We start from the raw sequence: 22,433 nt of genomic DNA on the forward strand, positions 1-22,433 counted from the left end.
TGTCTTGCTGTTTCAACCACAAATATCCATCCCCATACCCGAGTACGGTATACGAGAAAGTCGAGGGGAGACCTCCTCCGATTTTTGGAAATTCTGTCCGTGTGTAAACACGATAACGCTTTGCTCCCGGGTCAATGAGAATTTTGTACACATGCTTTATATCAAAAATAAGGAATCCTGTCAACTTTTGGGTCACTTCTGGCAACTGGAAGTTGTACTTTAACTGAATATTTTTATGAATTTTCAAGTAAAACTATGGTTATTATTACAGCCAGACGATTCAAATTTTGTATGGATGTTAATAGTCATAAAAAAGCAAACAGATATGAATTTTGAGAAAAATGACTCAGCTGGAAGTAGTATTTTATTTAAGCAACCATCCGAATTTCTTGTACCATGGAAATATAAATGAGCACACGGTATTAAAAACTGTATTCAATATATTCTTTCAATAACTATTATTGCAATGCCCCCTCTGCTGGTCGCAACATGTAAACAGAGGTTTTTAAGAAACCAGTTTTCTGTCTTAACAGGATTTGTCAACGAACTCCATGTCTGCTGTGCATGAGTGCGTCCTGTAAAGAAATGGCTCTCCCAAGAGGAATGTGTCTGCCTTGCAACATCTTTATTAAGCTTACATTCCCTGTACTTGCGTCCCAAGCAGTAAACAGTAAAGCGATTGGCTAGTTTATGAAAGTTATAAATTCTGTCCCAAATAAAAATAAAAAAAATCTTTCATGCCCTGCGTTGGGTTGGCGCCGTGCCCGGGATTGGTTCCTGCCTTGCGCCCCGTGTTGGCTGGGACTGGCTCCAGCAGACCCCCTATGACCCTGTGTTCGGATTCAACGGGTTTAATGATGGATGGATGGAATTTCATGCCAAAATAATTCACATTTTTTCTAAAATATTACTATCAGTTCACAAAAGGGAATCAGAATTTTTCACAGGGACTTCCTTTTGTTTTCATTCAAGGAAGCTCAGAGGTGAAATATGAGAAAACACCTTCCCTCTGAGGCAGTGAAAACTCACCCAACCAGACGGGCATCTTTTAATTTGAGCAAAATGTCACTTTGGTAAAAACAAAAATAAAAAAAAAAAGAAGAATTGACATCCATTGTTAAATGTTGAGGTGAAACAAGAAAGATTAAAGCCATTAAACAAAATATGTGACACAGCCCACCGTAGCTCTATGCATGTGGCACGTATTGTGACAGGCTGGAAAGTTCATGTTTTTTATTATAAAGCATATGGACGCCTAATCATCACACCATCAAGGTTATTGGACAACCAATTCTGCAACCATGGGCATTAATATGAAGTTGTTCTCCCAAGCCCCCTAACCCCTTTAACATTTCCAGAAGCTTTTTCAGTGTGTCTCTGGGAATTTGTGCCCATTCAGCCAAAAGAGATCAGGTGCTGATGTTGGACGAGGAGACCTGGTAGATAATTGGTGTTCCAGTAGTGTTGAGAGCGAGGACTCTGTGTGGGCCACTCGAGTTCCTCCATGACTGTCCTGTCCCACAGTAACTCAAATAAGCACTCGTTACAAGTGAGGTATGCAGAAGAGCATCTCTGAATGCACAACACGCCAAACCTTGAAGCAGGTGGGCTACAGCAGCAGGAGACCACATCAGGTGCCACTCCTGTCAGCTAACAACAAGCAACTAAGGCTACAACTCACATGGGCTCACCAAAAGTGGACAATAGAAGATTAGACAAATGTCACCTGGTCTCAATTTCAGCTGTGACTTTCAGATCAACAACATGAAAGCATGGATCCATCCTGTTGAGTATCAGTAGCTCAGGCTGCTGGCGGTGGGGTATTTTCTTGGCCCACTTTGGGCCACTTAGTACCAACTGAGCATCGTTTAAATGCATTTTCACTGATCAAGTCCATCCCTTTATGACCGCAAAGTGCCCACCTTCTGATGACTCCTTCCTGCAGGATAAACCGCCATGTCACAAAGATCAGATTAAATCAAACTGGCTTCTTGAACATGACAAGGAGTTCACTGGACTCAAATGGCCTCCACAGTCACCAGATCTCAATCCAGTAGAGCACCTTTGGGATGCGGTGGACGGGGTGATTCATATTGTGGATGTGCAGCTGACAAATCTGCAGCAACTGTGTGATGCTATCATGTCAATATGGGCCAAAATCCCAAGGGAATGTTTCCAGCACCTTGTTGAATCAACGCCATGGAGAATTACGTTAGTTCTGAAGGCAGGAGGGGTTCGATCTGGTACTAGCAAGGTGTACCTAATAAAGTGGCCGGCGAGTGTAGTGTGCTTACGACTTTAATCACATAGCACACCGACCAACAGCAACTACAGAAAAGCAACTTTCCCATTACAAGGTGACTGCGAGCTGCAGCCAGCAAACACTGAAATGCCAATTCATCACTGGCACACTCAGCCACCCTCTGTCATGTCTCAGCCTGGGTTCCTCCCCCTGATTGGGGTACAAATTTATGTTTTATGTCTCTTTTGGCCATTATTAATTCTTTCATTTTTGGTTTTGTCGATGTTTGTAAGCTGCCTTTGTTATGTTCTCTGTGTTAATGGGTGGTGCCTCAGGAGGCAGGCCCACCATGCCAATCACTGCAGTTTCTGGTGGTTCATTTTGAGCTCTGGGGACGTGGAGTTCATTGCACTGTGGCTGTGCTTTTGAATTTTTGACCTTCACCCTCCGTGTTTGACTACATCTCTGGATTGTGTATTAGGACTTTGCACTGGATGGCCGAAGCATTTCTGGGGCAATTTACTTCTTGTGCTTCTCAGCATAATGGTGTGCATTTTGTGAGAATAAACGTTTTATTTTATAAAGATTTACTGCTTGCCCCAATTACTAGCCAGGGTTTGATGGCGATATGCAAGTTGATTTGGACAAAAGCATCTGCCAAGCAAATAAATGGAAATGTGTATCCCCCTCTAGTGGCCATTTTTTGGAAGTGTTTTTGGAAACCCAGGCCCACAAGACCCTTACTAATTCCAAGTCTAAAGCTAACTTTATCACATTTTGTGGAAATGAATGAAAAACATTATAAAATAATAGGAGTGCCAGTGCACAGAAATGCCACAAGCTCTATTGGTACCTGGCAAGGTGAGGTGGTGTTCTCACAGAGAGCAGGGTAAATTCATTTAGGACTGAAGCGAGGAAGTCCGTCTTTAAGCAAAGAGTTGTGGAAATCAGGAAGAAACTACCGAAGCAACCTTTAAGAAGGATGTGGAGGAGATCCTGGGACAGTTTAGCGAATAGAAACCCAGACGAGCCACAAATGGACTGAAAGGTCTCCTCTCATTTTGTCAGATTTCTTACGTTCTTCTGCACGCTCACTCACATGCAGGAAAACGTACAAGTAGCTCAGTATGGCGTCTTTCCGAGTAGGCCGTCTCAAAGCACCAAGTTTATTGGAGCAACTCCACCAAAGCAAACCAGCAGGACACTCACCACAAGCCAGCCAGTCCTCAAGAAGAGAACGACTCCAAAGATGTTGATCATGCAGGTGGTAAAAACGCCATCCCAGGTCCCAAAGAGCACCGGCTCCCAGACGAATAACTGGATTTTCCACCATGGCTGGGTGTTGTTCTCCGAGCCCTGAGAAACAAAATGGTGGACAAAAATGAATTCAGTGCTGTGCCGAATACTACATTATTGCAGTTTATTAGTGGTGTAGGTCACGCACTGCAGGGGGCTACAGATTGGATGGCTGGAGGTTTTTGTTTACACCCCCCCACATTTTTTTTTTTTAATCCAAAGCCAATTGTTGCTATGTTGTACAAGTAGTTACCTTACTTGTCAAGAATAAGAGAGTTGAGTAATTGCTTAGGGTCCTAGGGTGGGACAGAGGGAGTCCCATGGAGACAGACAGGGCCGGATTAAGACGAAATTGGGCCTGATGCTGCAACGCAAAAAAGCCATCGGTGCATTCGACACTCACCGTACATGCGCACTCAGACCGGCCAAGGAGCCTGAAATGCTTGCGACGCAACCAGCCAGCCTTTATTGAACATGAATAATAATAACGACGTTGTATCGTAACAACTCGAGATTAACATCAAACTATGTAGCATCAACGTTCAAACCTAAACCTAACAATGAAATACACAAGATTTCGCAATTTTCTTACGAAACAGAGTAAGAAAAAATGAATTTGCAGAGACATTGGGTCAAAGTGACTCAGTTCAGGCTCTTGAGGGTAAAAATTTGTCCCCGATTTAAATTTTACAATAGACCAGAATCCTGTCGATGATTTTAAAAATTCTAAACATCCATGCCAGGCCTGCAGGACGGCTTTTAGTTTTACCGTTACAGATAACCGTTTAAATAGCCATCGATTTTTACTGTTCAACTATCTTTCAATGTGAAAAATTTACTACGTGTCACTTACTGAACAATAATAAAGTGGCAAGAATCCCCAAGATATTGCAAAAAACGCAGCTAAATTACTAAGTGAACTGTTTAACGTAAAATTGATAGCATTAACTTGAAATCTTCGGTTAACATTAAACACGACGACATTATAGTTACGTCGCAGCGCAAAGAACAATAGTGACTGTATAATAAGTAACGCTGTGTCTAGGCGTCCTAACAGTGAAATACACAAAATTTCGCAATTCTCCTACGAAACAGAGTAAGAAAAAATGAATTTGCAGAGACATTGGATCATAGTGACTCAGTTCAGGCTCTTGAGGGTAAAAAATTGTCCACGATTTAAATTTCATAACAGACCAGAATCCTGTCGAGGATTTTAAAAATTCTAAAACATCCAAGCCGGGCCCGCGGGCCGACTTTCAGTTTTAGCGTTACAGATAACCATTTAAAAAGTGCAGCAATACAATGAACCACTTCCTGGGACCTCCTAGTACTAGTGGCGGGCAGGGCCGGATTAAGGTGGGTGCTATTGATGCTGCAGCATTAGGCCCATTCCGGACATAGGAATGGGCTCACTGCGGCCACTGACTTTTTGCTGGTACTGTAACTCGCGCACGCGTCGCGTTAATTTTTTCATCTGTATATCGCCTTTTGCTTCACCACATCGAACCATTCATCAAATATCGAAGCGCGCACACCGACCTCGTAGAATCCTCAAAGTGGCTTTCTGTCACATGTAGATAGTAAACCGAGACTCTGACGTCACATTCCAACTTTTATCACACTGCGCCCCCCGAGTTTTTCTTGGTACTGCAGCTCACGCACGCGTCGCGTTAATTTCTGAGGACCTGCTCAGAGGACGCGTCAAATGAACGCTGGGGACGCGTGGCTGCCATGATGCGTGTGCATACGCGTTCTGAGCGTGAAGTATAAACGAGCCCTAATGAACCACCTGCAGAGACTGTTTCCTTCATGGACGCGCTGAAGTCCCTACACACGCTGCGTTGTTATCTGGAGATAAATGGCTGTCAAGACTATGAACAGCTTTACAGCCTCAGAAATCAGATACACAGCCTGAATCGTGCGAGCAGTGTGGCAATTTATTACGTGGCACTTACCGGACAATAATAAAGTGGCAAGAATCCCCAAGATATTGCTAAAAACGCAGCTAAATTACTAAGTGAACTGTTTAACGTAAAATTGATAGCATTAACTTGAAATCTTCGGTTAACAATAAACACGAGAACGTTATAGTTACGTCACAGCGCAAAGAACAATAGTAACTGTATAATTAGTAACGCTGTGTCTAGGCGTCCTAACAATGAAACACACAAGACTTCGCAATTCTCTTACGAAACAGAGTAAGAAAAAATGAATTTGCAGAGACATTGGGTCAAAGTGACTAAGTTCAGGCTCTTGAGGGTAAAAATTTGTCCACGATTTAAATTTCATAATAGACCAGAATCCTGTCGAGGATTTTAAAAATTCTAAAACATCCAAGCCGGGCCCGCAGGCTGACTTTCAGTTTTACCTTTACAGATAACCATTTAAATAGCCATCGATTTTTACTGTACAAATATCTTGCAAGGTGAAAAATTTACTACGTGGCACTTACCGAACAATAATAAAGTAGCAAGAATCCCCAAGATATTGCAAAAAAACGCAGCTAAATTACTAAGTGAACTGTTTAACGTAAAATTGATAGCATTAACTTGAAATCTTCGGTTAACAATAAACACAACGACATTATAGTTACGTCACAGCGCAAAGAACAATAGTGACTGTATAATAAGTAACGCTGTGTCTAGGCGTCTGAAAGTCGGACTCCAAATATCATTCTAAGAATTATTTTGAGGTTAATATAGCAAAGGAAAACTGTTCAGATTCCGGAAAATTCTCGACTGTTTTCATCTGGGCCTATTGCTGCAGCATCAATAGCACCCACCTTAATCCGGCCCTGGAGACAGAGATAAATGGCACAGAAGATTAAGACCCTGCAGCAGCTTCAGTGTTGGACCCACTAATGTGTTCACCAGGAAATAAAAGCTTAAATAACACAAACCCAGAAAAGCTAAATTTAAAAAAAAAAACTAAAAATACACGAAAATCTTAAAATCGAGATGAACAAGTAAAGACCCCTTCACTTCCTGCACTCTTTGTGTTGTAGATTTACATTTTAAATCAAACACATTTGCCACGTTTGCTATTAATCTACACTCAATAACTCATCATGACAAAGTGACGACATGTTTTCAGGAAGGCCTGCAAACGCATTAAAAATCGAAACCTGAAATCGCTCGTTTCTAAAAGTATTCCGACCCTTTGTCCTGCCACACGGGTGCCTCCCGTTTGGTTTAATTCTCTTTGAGATGCGTGGACTGGAAGTCCACTTGCGACAAACTGAATTTACTGGACATCATTAAATTTGACAGGCCTGAAGTCAGAATGATGTTAGGCAGGGGACCAGTGCTGATCGAGGCCATGTACAGAAGCCATTTAAAAATGCAAATAAAATGTTACATCATAAAAAGTGTTGAACTTAAACCAAAGGATGCGATACTACAATTTTAATAATGCAGAAGTGAGAGCACATCTGGAGTCCTGTGTGCAGTTCTGGTCACCAATTTACAAGAAAGACATAGCAGCACCTGAAGCTGCGCAGAGGAGAAGAAACAAGCACACCTCAGAGATCGAGGACACGTCTTACGGTGACAGACTCGGAGAGTCAAACCTGTTTAGTCTCGAATAGAGGAGACTGCATGGGGACCTAAACCAGGACTTTAAAATCCTCAAAGACATTGATGAAGAAGATCCAGCAACAGGCCAGAAGTCAGAAAGATGTTAGGCAGGGGACCAGTGCTGATCGAGGCCATGTACAAGAGCCATTTAAAACGCAAATAAAATGTTACATCATAAAACGTGTTGCATTTAAACCAAAGGATGTTATGCTGCAATTATATAATGAAGAAGTAGGACCACAACTGGTGTCCCGTCTGCAGTTCTGGTCACCACGTTACAAGAAAGACATAGCAGCACCTGATGCTGCGCAGAGGAGAAGAAACAAGTACACCTCAGAGATCGAGGACACGTCTTACGGTGACAGACTCGGAGAGTCAAACCTCTTTAGTCTCGAATAGAGGAGACTGCATGGGGACCTAAACCAGGACTTCGGTGAGAAAGAAGATCCTGCCACATTCTTTCATCTTAACAGTGAATCACGTACTCGAGGACACCTAGTGGAGATTAAGAGGAAGTGCATTCAAGACTGAAGCCAAGAAGCACTTCTTTGCACAAAGAGTTGTGAGACTCTGAAACAAACTACTGCGCCATGGAGCTGAAGCAGAAACCTTGACAACCTTCAAGAAGGATCATAATCTCTGGTGGGCGCAAATCAAAAAAAAAACCAAGAGATAAAAAAGATAAAATCGTAGTCACCGGCAGGCAGGGGGTCACTACCAAAAAGGAAAGAGTCTGTGCTGTCAAAACCAAAAAAGCTAAATCTAAATTGAAGGCCATCATTTCTAGCGCTAGGTCCTGCCTGAACCTGAAGCGAAGTATCTCTAAAGCCAATGTCACATTATGCTACCTCTAGTCTTAGGATATGCCAGATTTGTCGACTGCAGATTCTGATCTATCACCGGACCATCTCAGTTTACACGACTGATAAAATCAGTCTCTGGGCATAAAAAAATTTAGTGACTATGTGTGCCATTTCCAGCCCAGCAGTGCTTGCTTCATTTTCAGAGAGCCAATAGTGTGCTGTCTGACGGAGCTGGTGCTAATATAAATGGTGTGAAGGACGGTTGGCGTCATTGCCCGGCTGGGAAGCCTTTAGGATGGAAGGACAGCTTACAAAGGGCTTTACCTCCTCCATGATGCCAGATGGCATCAGGCCCAGCCTTAGACTCCCACATGGGTGCCCGCAGGGCATGCCGGGTATTGTGGTCCTGGGGGAAAGCCCTGTTGGGTCCATTTGGAGCCGCCAGAGGGAGCCCCTATGTCATGGGGTTTCCACTTATTCCTTAAGCACTTCTGGGTTGGTTAAAATAAAAAGGAACTGCCCACCTTATATCAGGGAGCCAGAGTCGGGAGGAAGGAGGACAAAGCTTGCAAATGGGGCAGAGGAGGCAGTGAGAGACAGAGAATGAGAGAGAAGACAAAGCATTGTGCTTAGTGTTCCTGTGGCTGTGGTGGTGGGAAATCCTTATAAAAGAAGAGTTTGCCCGCAATAAAAGACTTTTTGCCTTTTAAATCGGTGCCCGTGCTGGATTGTGTTGGGCGTTTGGGGAGCTGGAATGCCCACTACTGTTCATATTGGTTAATGGGTACGCCAGGTTCAGCTGCAATTTCGGCTCCTTCTTCCATGCTGGTGCTGTACATTAAATAGAAGAGAGAAGCCCATCTGTCTTGTATTGGTGAAGTCCAAAACATATGTGGTCCTCATTCCTCTTCGCTACATTCTGTATTTCACATCCGAATGAGCATTCATTGGCTGTCAGCTCTCGTGTAGTACAGACGCCATCTCTACAACTAAAGAGAAGATTTTGTTGAGAGTCGCGGACTACCTGGAGTGCGTCACCGGGTGTGTCAGACTAGACAGCTGCTTCAAGAGGCAAAGATCACATAAATGAAGGGTACTAATGTGGCATGGCCTTCAGAGGTTTTTCACAGAAGGGAAAGAGTCTCCACCAAGGGATAGCAATTACAGTGAATGGCAGCATATTTATAACATCACTTCCTGCGATGTCCGAAATGTAACCGAGCTTGATCACATGACGCTACTTGTAAGAAAAGGACAAGCAATACTAGTTAAGATTACAAATGAACGGCAAATTAATGATCGAGAACCTACAAGACCCATAACGAAAAAAATCTAGCATGTATAAAATGATAAAGGGTTGTGTCCCCGATTACTTGTGAACTACTGGGGTTAGAACCTTGATCTTAGTCTTAACTAAAAACTTATGACATGATATACTCTGGTAAAGCAAAAAAAAAAAAATGGGTCTACCGGCAAACTTCTGACACGTTATTGGGGTTTGCGTCTTTCCTACGACAAATTATATAGGAAAACTGATTGAGAAAGTAAAATAGCAGAAAGAAAAAGAAGAGCGGCGACATCTGCTGAACGTGAAGCAAATTGTAGAAGCCGATTACGTGATGGGAAGAAGGCGACGACGAATAACAGCTGCAGCATCAACCACTGCACATCAAGCACATGTGGTGGTGGCGACCTGCTGGTACCCGTAAACAAATGAGGCTGGACCCTTCAATTTTGTATTTCTAGTATGCATATAAAATGCATCAATTATCACCCTAGTGTCTTCATTAACGTTAGGGTGTACTCACACTAGACCCATTTGTTCCGTACTGCGTCCAAGTGCAATTGTCGTCCCCCTCTCCACTCTACTTGCCCGCTTGTAGCGCTGCCACATACATAGAATACGTTTTCTGCTGTCGATCGGGTGTTGTGGGTGTTCTTACATCCGGAGATTGACAGCGGTGCCCCAGAGGTGGAACTTCCCGTTTTACTTTTTTCTTTCGGGGAGTGATTTGCATAAAGTGCAATGTTTTAAAGAGAGAAAGAAAAAGAGGAAGGGGGAAAAAAAAAAAGAATCGGAGAATAAAAAACAGATGAGCTACTGCACGGGCCATGTAAGAAGTCGAGGAGCTCCTACAGTCCTGTCGGAAGGTGGAAGCGAGTCTTTTGATCGGGGGAACTGAACGTTCCACTAGTTCCTACGGACTTGGGTGAGCTATATCAAAAGGACTTATTGTACTGTATCACCGCGCAAGACTGACTGTATGTCTTTTATGACAAAGATAGGAGTCCGCAATTGTCAGAACTCCTCATTTTGCCTGCCGGCATCAGCAGGGCAGAATTGTGGACCCATTTACCATCTCTGGAAGGGGAACTGGTGTATATATATGTATATATTTGTGGCGCTACGATTTAAGGGTTATTTAGAAGGGGGTGCAAGTGTAAGGGATTGCACTCTTTTTTTATTTTATGTAAATATATTCATTATGGGGCGGCACGGTGGCGCAGTGGGTAGCGCTGCTGCCTCACAGTAAGGAGACCTGGGTGTTCGCTTTCCAGATCCTCCCTGTGTGGAGTCTGCATGTTCTCCCCCTGTCTGCGTGGGTTTCCTCCCACAGTCCAAAGACATGCAGGTTAGGTGCATTGGTGGTCCTAAATTGTCCCTAGTGTGTGCCCAGTGCTGGGCTGGCACCCTGCCCAGGGCTTGTTTCCTGCCTTGCGCCCTGCGGCTCCAGCAGACCCCCCCATGACCCTGTAGTCCGGATATAGCGGGTTGGATAATGGGTGGATATTCATTATGTGATGACCGATATTGACGATTAGTTTTTTTGTGGGCTATAAATGCATCGACATTAAGGGACTGAACCGTGCAGAATAAAGGATATACTGGAAATTTATTGGGGTGTGATATCGGCCTATCCTTTTATCATCTGCCGTCTCCTAGGACAGATTAGCGGTAGCAATCGTCTCGTGTCAGCGTGCGGGACGAATTGTTAAACGCTGGCCCGCACTCACACTGCGCTTCACGTTCTGTGCACTGGGAATGCATTCGTCATCACCATGCGACTTCATGTAAAGCCAAAACAAGATCCAAAAACGGAGTGACAGCATGAAAGTCAAAGTGATTTTACTTATTTTGTGTGTTTTTTTTTTGGAGTCCAACATTCTCACCCTCTAACAGATTGATTGAGTGTGCAGTGCGGCGTTTTGCTCTTAATCGTGCTGCACGTAACAGAAGATTTTTATGGAGACAAATGATGTTAAGGGAGGAATTTGCAGCTTTTCTTGCCAACTGCAATTCACGTCCACCTGTAAGGTGACAATGACAATCTGGTTTTTTTTTTGTTTTTAACTCAAATGTGACTTGTCACATCATTGACGTCATGTCCGTTTTCCATACTCGGGCAGGTCTAGCGACCACACTGTTCCCAAATGCTACTCTTCCAAGCGGGCCAGGGCACGGTATGGTTGGCCTGGCATGGAGCGATCACACTAGTCAAACAAAATAGACTTTGTGGGGTCAGATGCAGACAAATGTGCTTGGGCACAGAACAGATTGCCAGTGTGAGTACACCCGAATTCTCAACCTGCCATGTACTCTGTGATCTTCCCAGTGATCTCTCGAAGATTTAATCTGCTTGAATGCAGAGCCACACAGTACCTGCACATCCTCATGGAAAAGCTCCTGCACAAGGCCAGCCGGTTGTCTTCTTGTATTCAGCTCCAATAATGTCACTTTGTCGTCAGCCGACTTCCTGGACTTGGTGGGACGTTGGTCAGAGTGCCCCTCCATGGTCAAATTCAAAAAGAGGCAAAACCTCCGCTGTCAACTGGTGGAATTTGTAGAAAGAATCCAAACCAGATGATGTTCAAGGAGCATGGTCCATATGATGGGTAATGCCTAGAGAAGAAGAACAGCATAGATACATCAATCAATCGATTAAAAATATTAACTGAGACGGAAAAAGAGCATACGAGATGTATGAACTTAACATCTTTACTTTAAGAGTGTTTTACACTAATACAAGAAATGTCTAAAGGCCTGGACACATTACATGACCTTTTCAATGACTTTCAGTTGCAGAGTCAATGGCGGTCACAGTGCACAAGCATTACAAGTCACATCTCCTGACACAGTCCAGCGACTCAGTCCAACCATTCCATGACTTACCCTAACAAAACCTAATCGTTTGATTTTGTCTTAAGACTTGAGGTAGTGGGCGGCACGGTGGTAGCGCTGCTGCTTCACAGTTAGGAGACAGACAGACATGAAAGGCACTATATAATAGATAGATAGATGTGAAATGCACTAATAGATAGATAGATAGATGTGAAATGCACTATATAATAGATAGATGTGAAATGCACTACATTATAGATAGATAGATGTGAAAGGCACTATAAAATAGATAGATGTGAAAGGCACTATATAATAGATAGATAGATGTGAAAGGCACTATATAATAGATAGATAGATAGAGATAGATGTGAAAGGCACTTTATAATAGATAGATAGATGTGAAAGGCACTATATAATAAATAGATAGATAGATAGATTGATGTGAAAGGCACTATATGATAGATAGATGTTAGGAGACCCGGGTTCTCTTCACTGGTGCTCCCTGCGTGGAGTTTGCATGTCCTCCCCGTGTCTGCGTGGGTTTCCTCCCACAGTCCAAAGACATGCAGGTTAAGTGTATTGGTGATCCTAAATTGTCCCTGGTGTGTGCTGTGTGTGTGTGCGCCCTGCGCTGGGCTGGCACCCTGCCCGGGGTTTGTTTCCTGTCTTGTGCCCTGTGTTGGCTGGGATTGGCTCCAGCAGACCCTCGTGATCCTGTAGTTAGGATATAGCGGGTTGGATGATGGATGGATGGACTTGAGGTGGTCTCTATGTATGCCAGGGCCGAGAACAGTACAAAGTGCAGAGATATTCGTAATGAAAACCTTCTCAGCTGGGCTGAAGGTTCGCCCTCCAAAAGGACAAAGCAAAGACAACACAGTAGTGGCATATTGACAACACTGGGGACAACAACAACATTTATTTCTATAGCACTATTTCATACAAATAATGGAGCTCAAAGGGTTTTATATGATGAAGAAAGAGAAAAAAGACAAAATAAATAAGAATTAAAATTAGGGGAACACTAATTAACAGAATAAAAGTAAGGTCCGGTGGCCAGGGAAGACAGAAAAAAAGAAAAGAAAAAAGAAAACTCCAGACAGCTGGAGAAAAAAATAAAATCTGCAGGGGTTCCAAGGCCACGAGACCACCCAGACCCCTCTAGGCATTCTACCTGACATAAATGACCTCAAACAGTCCTCATGGCATTCAGGTTTCTAATGGAAGAACTTGATGATGACGTCCTTGAGTGGCTTGGCCAGAGCCCAGACTTGACTACAATCAAACGTCTCCGGAAAGACCTGAAAGTAGCTGTCCACCGATGGTCTCCAATCCAACCTGACAGAATCTGCTGGATCTCGTTTGCTTAAATTTTGGGTAAATTAATTATAAATACCCAAATAAATGTGTAACTTTCTCTCCTATTCTGGCATTCTGCCTAATTGCCTGGGGTTGCCGATGTTAAAGAAAGGGATAATCACTTTCCTATCCTTTTGCAATTATATTTATTTATATTTTGACACCGCAGGGACTGCACCTAATTTTGTTGTATTTGTTACAATGACAATAAAGATATTCGGATTCTGACTAGGGGTTAATACAGTATGTATCGAACATAACCTTCAGGTGATTCAGCTGTATATATGGAAATTGTTTTCTGCCATTAGCTGGTTAAAACATTTGCTTCGGGGGGTCACACAGTGTAAGCAGAGTAAGCAGTTGGGATTGAACATAAAGCTTTATGGCTTCCTGGCCAGCACCTTGACCACCAGAGGGCCACGCTGCCTTCAATTAGCCGTTTCTCTCAACGTGACGTCTTTGCAGAGCCACAGCCCCGTGACGTCAGATCAGTTTCAGGCAGGGCGATGGTGCCAGCTTGTATGTTTGCATTCAGTGCTCAAGGCTGTAGAGAGTCGGCCCACAGAGGACGTTCTGGACACGGTAGGGTCAGAATGTGGATTCCAGTATTGGGGATTTTCAATTCGACTCACTTAAAGACAAATGAAAGCCTTCTTGGGAGTTTCCAAGAAGACACCTAAAGGAATTTCATCAGCTGGGAGAACCAAGGATTGTCTGGTCTGATGAAGTCAAGATTAACGTCATGTCTGGAGGACACCCACCATCACTTATCACCCTTTTAGTACTATTTTGTATTGTCAAGCATATCATGCGGTGGTATTGCGAATTGGGAGACTAGTCGGGGTCCGGGGGAAAGCTGAACAGAGCAAAGTGCAGAGATGTTTGTAATGAAAACCTCCTGAGACGAGCTGAAGGTTCATCTTCCAACACAACAAAGCAGAGCCTTGTTGACGTCCTTGAGTGGCCCGGCCAGAGCCCAGACTTGACTGCTATCAAACGTCTCTGGTGAGACCTGAAAGTAGCTGTCCACCGATGGTCTCCAATCCGATCTGACAGAATCTGCTGTGAAGAACGGCCGAAAACACCAAAATCCAAGCTCCAGAACCTCAAACCATGCTGAAGCTTCATCTTCATCTTCCATCAGGGCTGTGACCCCCAAAGCACAAAGCAAAAACAACACACGGATGGCTTAGGGACAACTCTGGTCCGGCCAGATCACAGACTTGACCCCAATGAGAGACCTGAAAACAGCTGCCCCAAAAAACAACCCCAGATGGTCTCCATCCAACCTGACAGAGTTAGAGAGAGGATCTCCAGAGGAGAATGGAGAAAAAAAATAAAAATAAATCACAAAAACTCAGGCATGGAAAGCTTGTCAAGAAGACTCCAGGCTGGAATCGGGGGCTTCAACGAAGTACAGAGAAAAGGGTCCAAACACTTGTGTCTCTTATTTATATTAAATAAATTTGTGAAAATTCCTAAACTCCTCCTTTCTCCTGGTCATTATGGAGTACGGAGTGTTGTGTGCTAAGGGACAACATGAATGCCCTTATTGAATGCACTGTGGCCGCTTCATGCTTCTCCTTGGGTTGTCCTGTTAATGGAGTACTTGGAGAGCAAAGTGAAGACAAATTAGGACATCAACATACTGGACAAAACAGCAGGCACCACGGGCTGAGCAAGACGACGAATTCAGTTACATAGACAGTTTCAGCTATGCTGGAATACAAAGAAACTGGAGGAGGGCTTCACTTGGAGGTCCTGAGATCACAGAGATATCACCAGCCACAGGAATAACATAAAACGTTTGTAATGAGGCTGACGGTGCCAGCACAACTGGGCGAGAGCTGTGTGGACCCCGGAGGACTGTGAGGGAGGTCTGCTCAGAAACAGAAGGACAAAGCAGCACACCTGCTAACACGTGCGCCACTTCTCATGCCTACACACGCCATCGCTGATAAGAACGAGGCCAAGGCTTTCAGGCGATGGCAGCCTGCCAGTGCTGGGTGGGCAGGATGAGGGTGCCAGCTTATAGGATTGCTGGCTAGAGTTTACCTTACATTCAGTGGTCAAGGCGCTAGAAAGTCGGCCCACCGAGGACGTGCTGGACATGGTTGGGTCAGAATGTGGCAGCGCCTAGTAAATGGGGATTTTAAACGACTCCCAACTCACGTTGTATCCCGTGGACAGAAAGAAGTTTGAAACAGCCAGGCTATGAGGACAGAAAGAGAGGGGATACGAAAGGCGCTATATAAAAGAGACAGACAAGATATCAAAGGTCATATATGAGATAGATATTATGAAACATAATACATAGGAGATAGATGATTGAAAGGCGTTATATTAAAAACAGAACAAAAGATGATATGAAAGGTGATAGATAGATAGATAGATAGATAGATAGATAGATAGATAGATAGATAGATAGATAGATGGATGACCCGGGTTCTCTTCACAGGTCCTCCCTGCGTGGAGTTTGCATGTTCTCCCCGTGTCTGCGTGGGTTTCCTCCCACAGTCCAAAGACATGCAGGTTAGGTGCATTGGCAATCCTAAATTGTCCCTAGTGTGTGCTTGGTGTGTGTGCCCGGCGGTAGGCTGGCACCCTGCCCGGGGTTTGTTTCCTGCCTTGCGCCCTGTGTTGGTTGGGATTGGCTCCAGCAGACCCCTGTGACCCTGTAGTTAGGATATAGTGGGTTGGATAATAGATAGACATCCCAAAGTAACTCTCTGTAAAGGTTTCAATGTATCCACCTTAATAAAAGGTCTGTGAGTTTGTGCATCTATTTGTCTGACTGGTTGTTATGGCCCAACACAAAAATGTGTAGTAATAAAATACATTGCATTTGTAATTCCAACAGATGCCGTGTCACAAACATTTTATAGATAGATAAATCCATCAGCCTGTGTTGGCTGGGATTGGCTTCAGCTGACCCCCATGACCCTGTAGTTAGGATATAGCGGGTTGGATATTGGATGGATGGATAAATTGATCAGTAAAAAAGGCACGATAGATAGATAGATAGATAGATGAGAAAGACACTATATGAGTGAGAGATAGATATGAAAGGCACGATATAAAAAATAAATGGATCAATAGATGACATGAAAGGTAACATATTAGACAGAAGACATGAATTTCACTATATAAGAGGAAGACAGGTGAAATAAAGAGACTATACAAGAGATAGACGATATAAGAGGCACTATATAAAGAAACAGATAGATGGGCACAAGATATGAAAGACAATATATGAGATAAAAAAGTAAAACATAAGAAACATGATCAATATGAAGGCCATTAATCAAGAGGCAGAGATATGATATGTAAGGCACTATAGGATATATATATATATATAGATGAGAAAGGCACTATATAACAGATGGTATGTAAAGAAATATATTTGAGATAGAGAACATGAAAAGGCATTACATTTGAAATAGAGAACATGAAAGGAATATACTCATGGATAGGTAAATGAAATTGAAAGGCGCGACAGACAGAGAGACAGACTTTTGTATTTTCTATCTACACAAAGAAAATGAAAGGCACTATTTAAGAGTCAGAAAACGAGAGAGGCGTATGGCTTTAAAGGCATTATACTGTATAAGTGACAGACGTCTGGAATGAAGAAAGACTTTCGACTGTTAAGGCCCTTCATTACACTTGACAGTTGGGTGGAATTAGGAAAACAAGAAGCTTCATCTACACTCGTGTTTGGACTTCCAGTTTGCTTCGTGACACTTCATGGTGTTTAAGCCAGGATAACCACGAGGATATAAGCAAAGAGCACGGGGGCGCAGAACGGCAGCGCACCTTCCACGGCGCGGAGTACCAGCAGTTCACTCCACACGAAGACTTTAAAGTTATTTGCACCCGGCTGGACAGGACGAGCTGGTGGGGTGGGGTGCCACCTTGTACAGGTGTGTTTGCCTGCTGGAGTTTACATTCGGTGCTCAAGGCCGAGGATGTGCTGGACACGGCAGGGTCACAATGTGGATTCCAGCAACAGGGATTTTCAGTCCAATGTGGCGTGTGCCACTTTGCGGTCATTTCAATAGCTACTTGAAGGAATCGTTTTGTCGCCAGGAATGGCTGTTTGGCATGTAAAAAGAATAAAATACCAAATACAAACTCTACAAATGTACGTGACCCCTCTCAAGGTACATTTCAAACAGTAAATTAGTCCGTAATTGATGTAGGCAGGTAGTGTGCCGTAGTGGTTTAGGCTTTGGATGTCTAGCCCTGAGGTTGCGGGTTCTAATCCTGTTACTGACATCATGTGTGTGACCCTGAGCAAGTCACTTCACGTACCTGCACTCCTACTGGGGGGAAAAAACGCAATAAAAGTAACCAATTGAATCCCAAATGTTGAATAAAAGCGTCAGCCAAATGAATTTAAAATAGGTTTCTCCGTTTTAAGGATCGGCGAGCTGTGGATTGATGACGAACATACTGAATTAGCTTTGCCACTGGAAGGAGACATACAAATTTTAGAGGGGGAAAAAAAACAACCTTTTATTGGAGATTTATTTTAGTAACGCAGCGCCTGCCCTCCTCTCTTTTAAACTGCGCCTATAGTTAAAGTCTCGATGGTCAGCCGCTGGGGTCGCCCGCTGTCATTCTTGTCAAGCCCGCAGCTCCACGTGTCGCTCCCTTAAATGCACCCGCACCCTGCGGGAGGAAATCGTAAAAGAGACAACTCAAACCGCGCAAGAAAAATAAATGGTATAAAAAACGACCAATTTACCTTACCGCTTTAAACATCACCAGGTGTCCGTGGAGGTGCGCTGATGAGGAGCGGACTTCCACTCCACGGCCGGACACACGCCATCCACGGAGAGCAGCTCAGCTGACTGAAATGATCGCCGGCGTGTCACAGTTTCGCAAACCTCAGTGCGTCTCACCTGTCGGAATCCACCTCTCTCCGCCTACCTTCGCGCGCATGCGTACTAGCAACCAAGAACAAAAAAAAACCTTCCAGTTTAGCCAAAAGGCACCAGGATTAAAACATCATTAAGGAATAAAAAAATCCGGGAGACGCCTCTCTACTACCGCCCGCTTGGCAAACATCCTTTTTCTTACTACCGGACAGTTGGAAAGCAGCAGGCTGGCATGTTTTCATTTCAAGGGTATTGTTGACATCCAATGAAAAAACTCCAGAGTTAGTTTCACTTTGTTCCGTTTTAGCACCTTGACGCCCACCTCATTATTGACAGTCAACTCTGTGATCAATGGAGCGGTGGTCGTTGATGTTCCTGTGGCTTGGGGATGGATTGGCACCCAGTCATTTGGGGCCCTGTAGCTTTGAACTGTTATGGGGGCTCCTTTGCATCCAGCAATAAAGGCTGTGTAACCACTGTAATCCTCAATGGGGTTGTTCCACTACAGATCACCACGGATTTTTACAACATTTAAACACTATATCTCAGAGTTTGATTAAAATTGATCTACTTAATTACTCTATTATTATTAATATTGTTATTGGGGTGGCGCAGTGTGTAGCGCTGCTGCCTCGCAGTTAGGAGACCCGGGTTCGCATCCCGGGTCCCATGGAGTTTGCATGTTGTCCCAGTGTCTGCGTGGGTTTCCTCCGGGTGCTCCCGTTTAATCCCACAGTTCAAAGACATGCAGGTTAGGTGCATTGGTGATCCTAAATTGTCCCTAATGTGTGTGCCCTGCGGTGGGCAAGCACCCACCCCGGATTTTGTTTCCTGCCTTGTGCCCTGTGTTGACTGGGATTGGCTCCAGCAGACCCCCGTGGATGATGGATGGATCAGAACCCCATCCTATGAAGTAGACATCTAAAATTTTTAAGCAATGTGGACTAAAATCACTTCTGGGGCCCATCTGAAGCTTAAGCTTAATTAGTTTCATAGTAGATCTGCCCCATTGGACGAGCACATATTTTCATGTTCAAATCCACGCAAAGTTTGATAAATGAGGCTCCTGTGGTGAACTTGCGCATCGTAATGGGCGGCATGCAGGGACTGGCATCGTGGCCAGGATTGAATGAGGATTCTTACCCTATTGGGAGGCCAGTACAATGGAAAGACAGAGGAAGACAACAACAATGACATTTATTTCTGTAGCACATTTTCATACAAAAGATGTAGCTCAAAGCGCTTTACAGGATGAAGAAAGAGAACAAAAAAAAGACAACTTACTCCCCCAAAACACTAGGTGGCAGCATTCCTGGGTTACGGTACCACTACGATTACCCACAGGGTATGTTGGGAACTGTAGTGTCATGGAACAGCCCTGTTTGGTTCCATGGGTACTTATGAAAGGATTAATGGTCCCCTTAGCCCAGAGCAATGCAGACTAAAATCAGTTCTTGGGACTCTCTGGGATTAGGGGCCCTGAAGTTTAAACTTAATTAGTTGCATAGTAGATTGGCGTTTAATGCACTCGGATCCATACAAAGTTTTATAAATGAGGCCCCAGAAGAACATTTACATATTGTAGTGGATGGCGTAGAGGGTCTGGCATCCTGGCCAGGATTGAACAAGGATCCTTACCCGGCTCGTAGGCCAGTACAATGGAAGGATAGGGGAAGACAACTTACTCAGGTTAATTACTCCACCAAAACACTAGATGGCAGCATTCCTGGGTTACGGCACCTCTATGATTACCCACAGGGTATGTTGGGAACTGTAGTCCCATGGAACAGCCCTGTTTGGTTCCATGCGTGCCACCGGGTGACCCTGAAGGGATTAATGGTCCCCTTAGCCCAGAACAATGCAGACTAAAATCAGTTCTTGGGACTCTCTGGGATTAGGGGCCCTGAAGCTTAAGCTTCATTGGTTGTATAGTAGATTGGCCCTCGGGAACAGCCCTGTTTGGTTCCATGGGTACTTATGAAAGGATTAATGGTCCCTTTAACTCAGAGCAACGTGCACTAAAGTCACTTCTAGGGCCCCTTTGGGATTAGGAGCCCTGAAGCTTAAACTTAATTAGTTGCATAGTAGATTGGCGTTTAATGCACTCGGATCCATACAAAGTTTTATAAATGAGGCCCCAGAAGAACATTTGCATATTGTAGTGGACGGCGTAGAGGGTCTGGCATCCTGGCCAGGATTGAACAAAGATCCTTACCCGGCTGGGAGGCCAGTGCAATGGAAGGATAGGGGAAGACAACTTACTCAGGTTAATTACTCCACCAAAACACTAGATGGCAGCATTCCTGGGTTACGGCACCTCTATGATTACCCACAGGGTATGTTGGGAACTGTAGTCCCATGGAACAGCCCTGTTTGGTTCCATGGGTACTTATGAAAGGATTAATGGTCCCCTTAGCCCAGAGCAATGCAGACTAAAATCAGTTCTTGGGACTCTCTGGGATTAAGAGCCCTGAAGTTTAAACTTAATTAGTTGCATAGTAGATTGGCGTTTAATGCACTCGGATCCATACAAAGTTTTATAAATGAGGCCCCAGAAGAACATTTGCATATTGTAGTGGATGGCGTAGAGGGTCTGGCATCCTGGCCAGGATTGAACAAAGATCCTTACCCGGCTGGGAGGCCAGTACAATGGAAGGATAGGGGAAGACAACTTACCCAGATTAATTACGCCCCCAAAACACTAGATGGCAGCATTCCTGGGTTACGGCACCTCTATGATTACCCACAGGGTATGTTGGGAACTGTAGTCCCATGGAACAGCCCTGTTTGGTTCCATGCGTGCCACCGGGTGACCCTGAAGGGATTAATGGTCCCCTTAGCCCAGAGCAATGCAGACTAAAATCAGTTCTTGGGACTCTCTGCGATTAGGGGCCCTGAAGCTTAAGCTTCATTAGTCGTATTATAGATCGGCCCTCGGGCGAGCGCATAATTTTCAACTCAAATTCACGCAAAGTTGTATAAATGAGGCTAATGAAGCGCACTTGCACAATGCCAACGAGTTTTCTGCTCTAACCTGGTTACACGCCTCATCCCGGTTAAGTGTGTGTAAATGTTAATGCGCTCCAAGTCAGCTGTGCACAAGTGAGTCCCGTCATGAAATGGCGCCTTCAAGAGGAAGGTGTCTACCTTGCGACTGTTACAATATTTTTTAAGCTTAGCCTCACTGTGGCTTAACCCCACAGCAGATAACCCACAAAAATTTCTTAGATTTATTTCACCTTTATTACTTACTTTTCTAAACATAAAAAATATTTCTGAGCAGATGTAAATCAAATATTGCATCCTTATGAACACTTTATTGATGGAACATTTTTGTCCAGATCGCCATCGCGAGTCTTGTCACTTTGAAAAGGCCGTCACAGTGATAGCAGGGTCCCCATTTCTTGTTCCAACACGCCATCTACTGTTTGTATCTACCAAAGATGATATTTTTATTACCATCTAATTTTGACTGCATTTCACTCACGCATATGAGAACATTAGAACAATCTAGACGAGAACAGGCCATTCAGCCCAACAAAGCTCGCCAGTCCTCTCTACTTATTTCTTCCAAAAAAACATCAAGTCGAGTTTTGAAAGTCCCTAAAGTCTTACTGTCTACCACACATCTTGGTCGCTTATTCCAAGTGTTTATCATTGTTTGTGTAAAGAAAAACTTCCTCATGTTTGTGTGAAATTTACCCTTAAGACATTTCCAACTGTGTCCCCGTGTTCTTGATGAACTCATTTCAAAGTCACCGTCTCGATCCACTGGACTAATTCCATTCATAATTTTAAACACTTCAGTCAGGTCTCCTCTTAATCTTCTTTTTCTTAAACTGTAAAGGCTCAGCTCTTTTAATCTTTCCTCATAATTCAACCCCTGTAGACCTGGAATCAGACTAGTCGCTCTTCCTTGGACCTTTTCCAGTGCTGTTATGTCCTTTTTGTAGCCTGGAGACCAAACTGCACCCAGTACTCCAGATGAGGTCTCACCAGTGTGTTATAAAGGTTGAGCAAAACCTCCTGTGACTTGTACTCCACACATCAAGGCGCTATATAACCTGACATTCTGTAAGCCTTCTTAATGGCTTCTGAACACTGTCGGGACGTTGATAGCTTAGAGTCCACTATGACTCCTAAATCCTTCTCATA

The 22,433-nt window shown here is 44.0% G+C and overlaps 1 protein-coding gene across 3 annotated transcripts in view; it reads right to left on the minus strand.

The window, feature by feature from the left end:
- Positions 1-18,463, minus strand: part of slc12a8 (solute carrier family 12 member 8) — a 120,901-nt gene extending 102,438 nt beyond the window's left edge. The window contains exons 1-3 of one of the 3 annotated variants that reach the window (XM_039755370.1): positions 18,151-18,463; positions 11,578-11,817; positions 3,452-3,598 (exon numbers count right to left, since the gene is read on the minus strand). In XM_039755370.1, the coding sequence (XP_039611304.1) occupies positions 3,452-3,598; positions 11,578-11,709 (279 nt within the window). In that variant the 5' untranslated portion in view covers positions 11,710-11,817; positions 18,151-18,463. Of the gene's footprint in view, positions 1-3,451; positions 3,599-11,577; positions 11,818-18,145 lie in introns of all 3 variants that reach the window. The other 2 variants (XM_039755369.1, XM_039755368.1) reach the window with 2 other exon arrangements.
- Between the last annotated feature and the right edge of the window lie 3,970 nt (positions 18,464-22,433).

The sequence above is a fragment of the Polypterus senegalus genome, chromosome 6, assembly GCF_016835505.1.
Source record: "Polypterus senegalus isolate Bchr_013 chromosome 6, ASM1683550v1, whole genome shotgun sequence".
Classification (NCBI taxonomy): Eukaryota; Metazoa; Chordata; class Cladistia; order Polypteriformes; family Polypteridae; genus Polypterus; species Polypterus senegalus.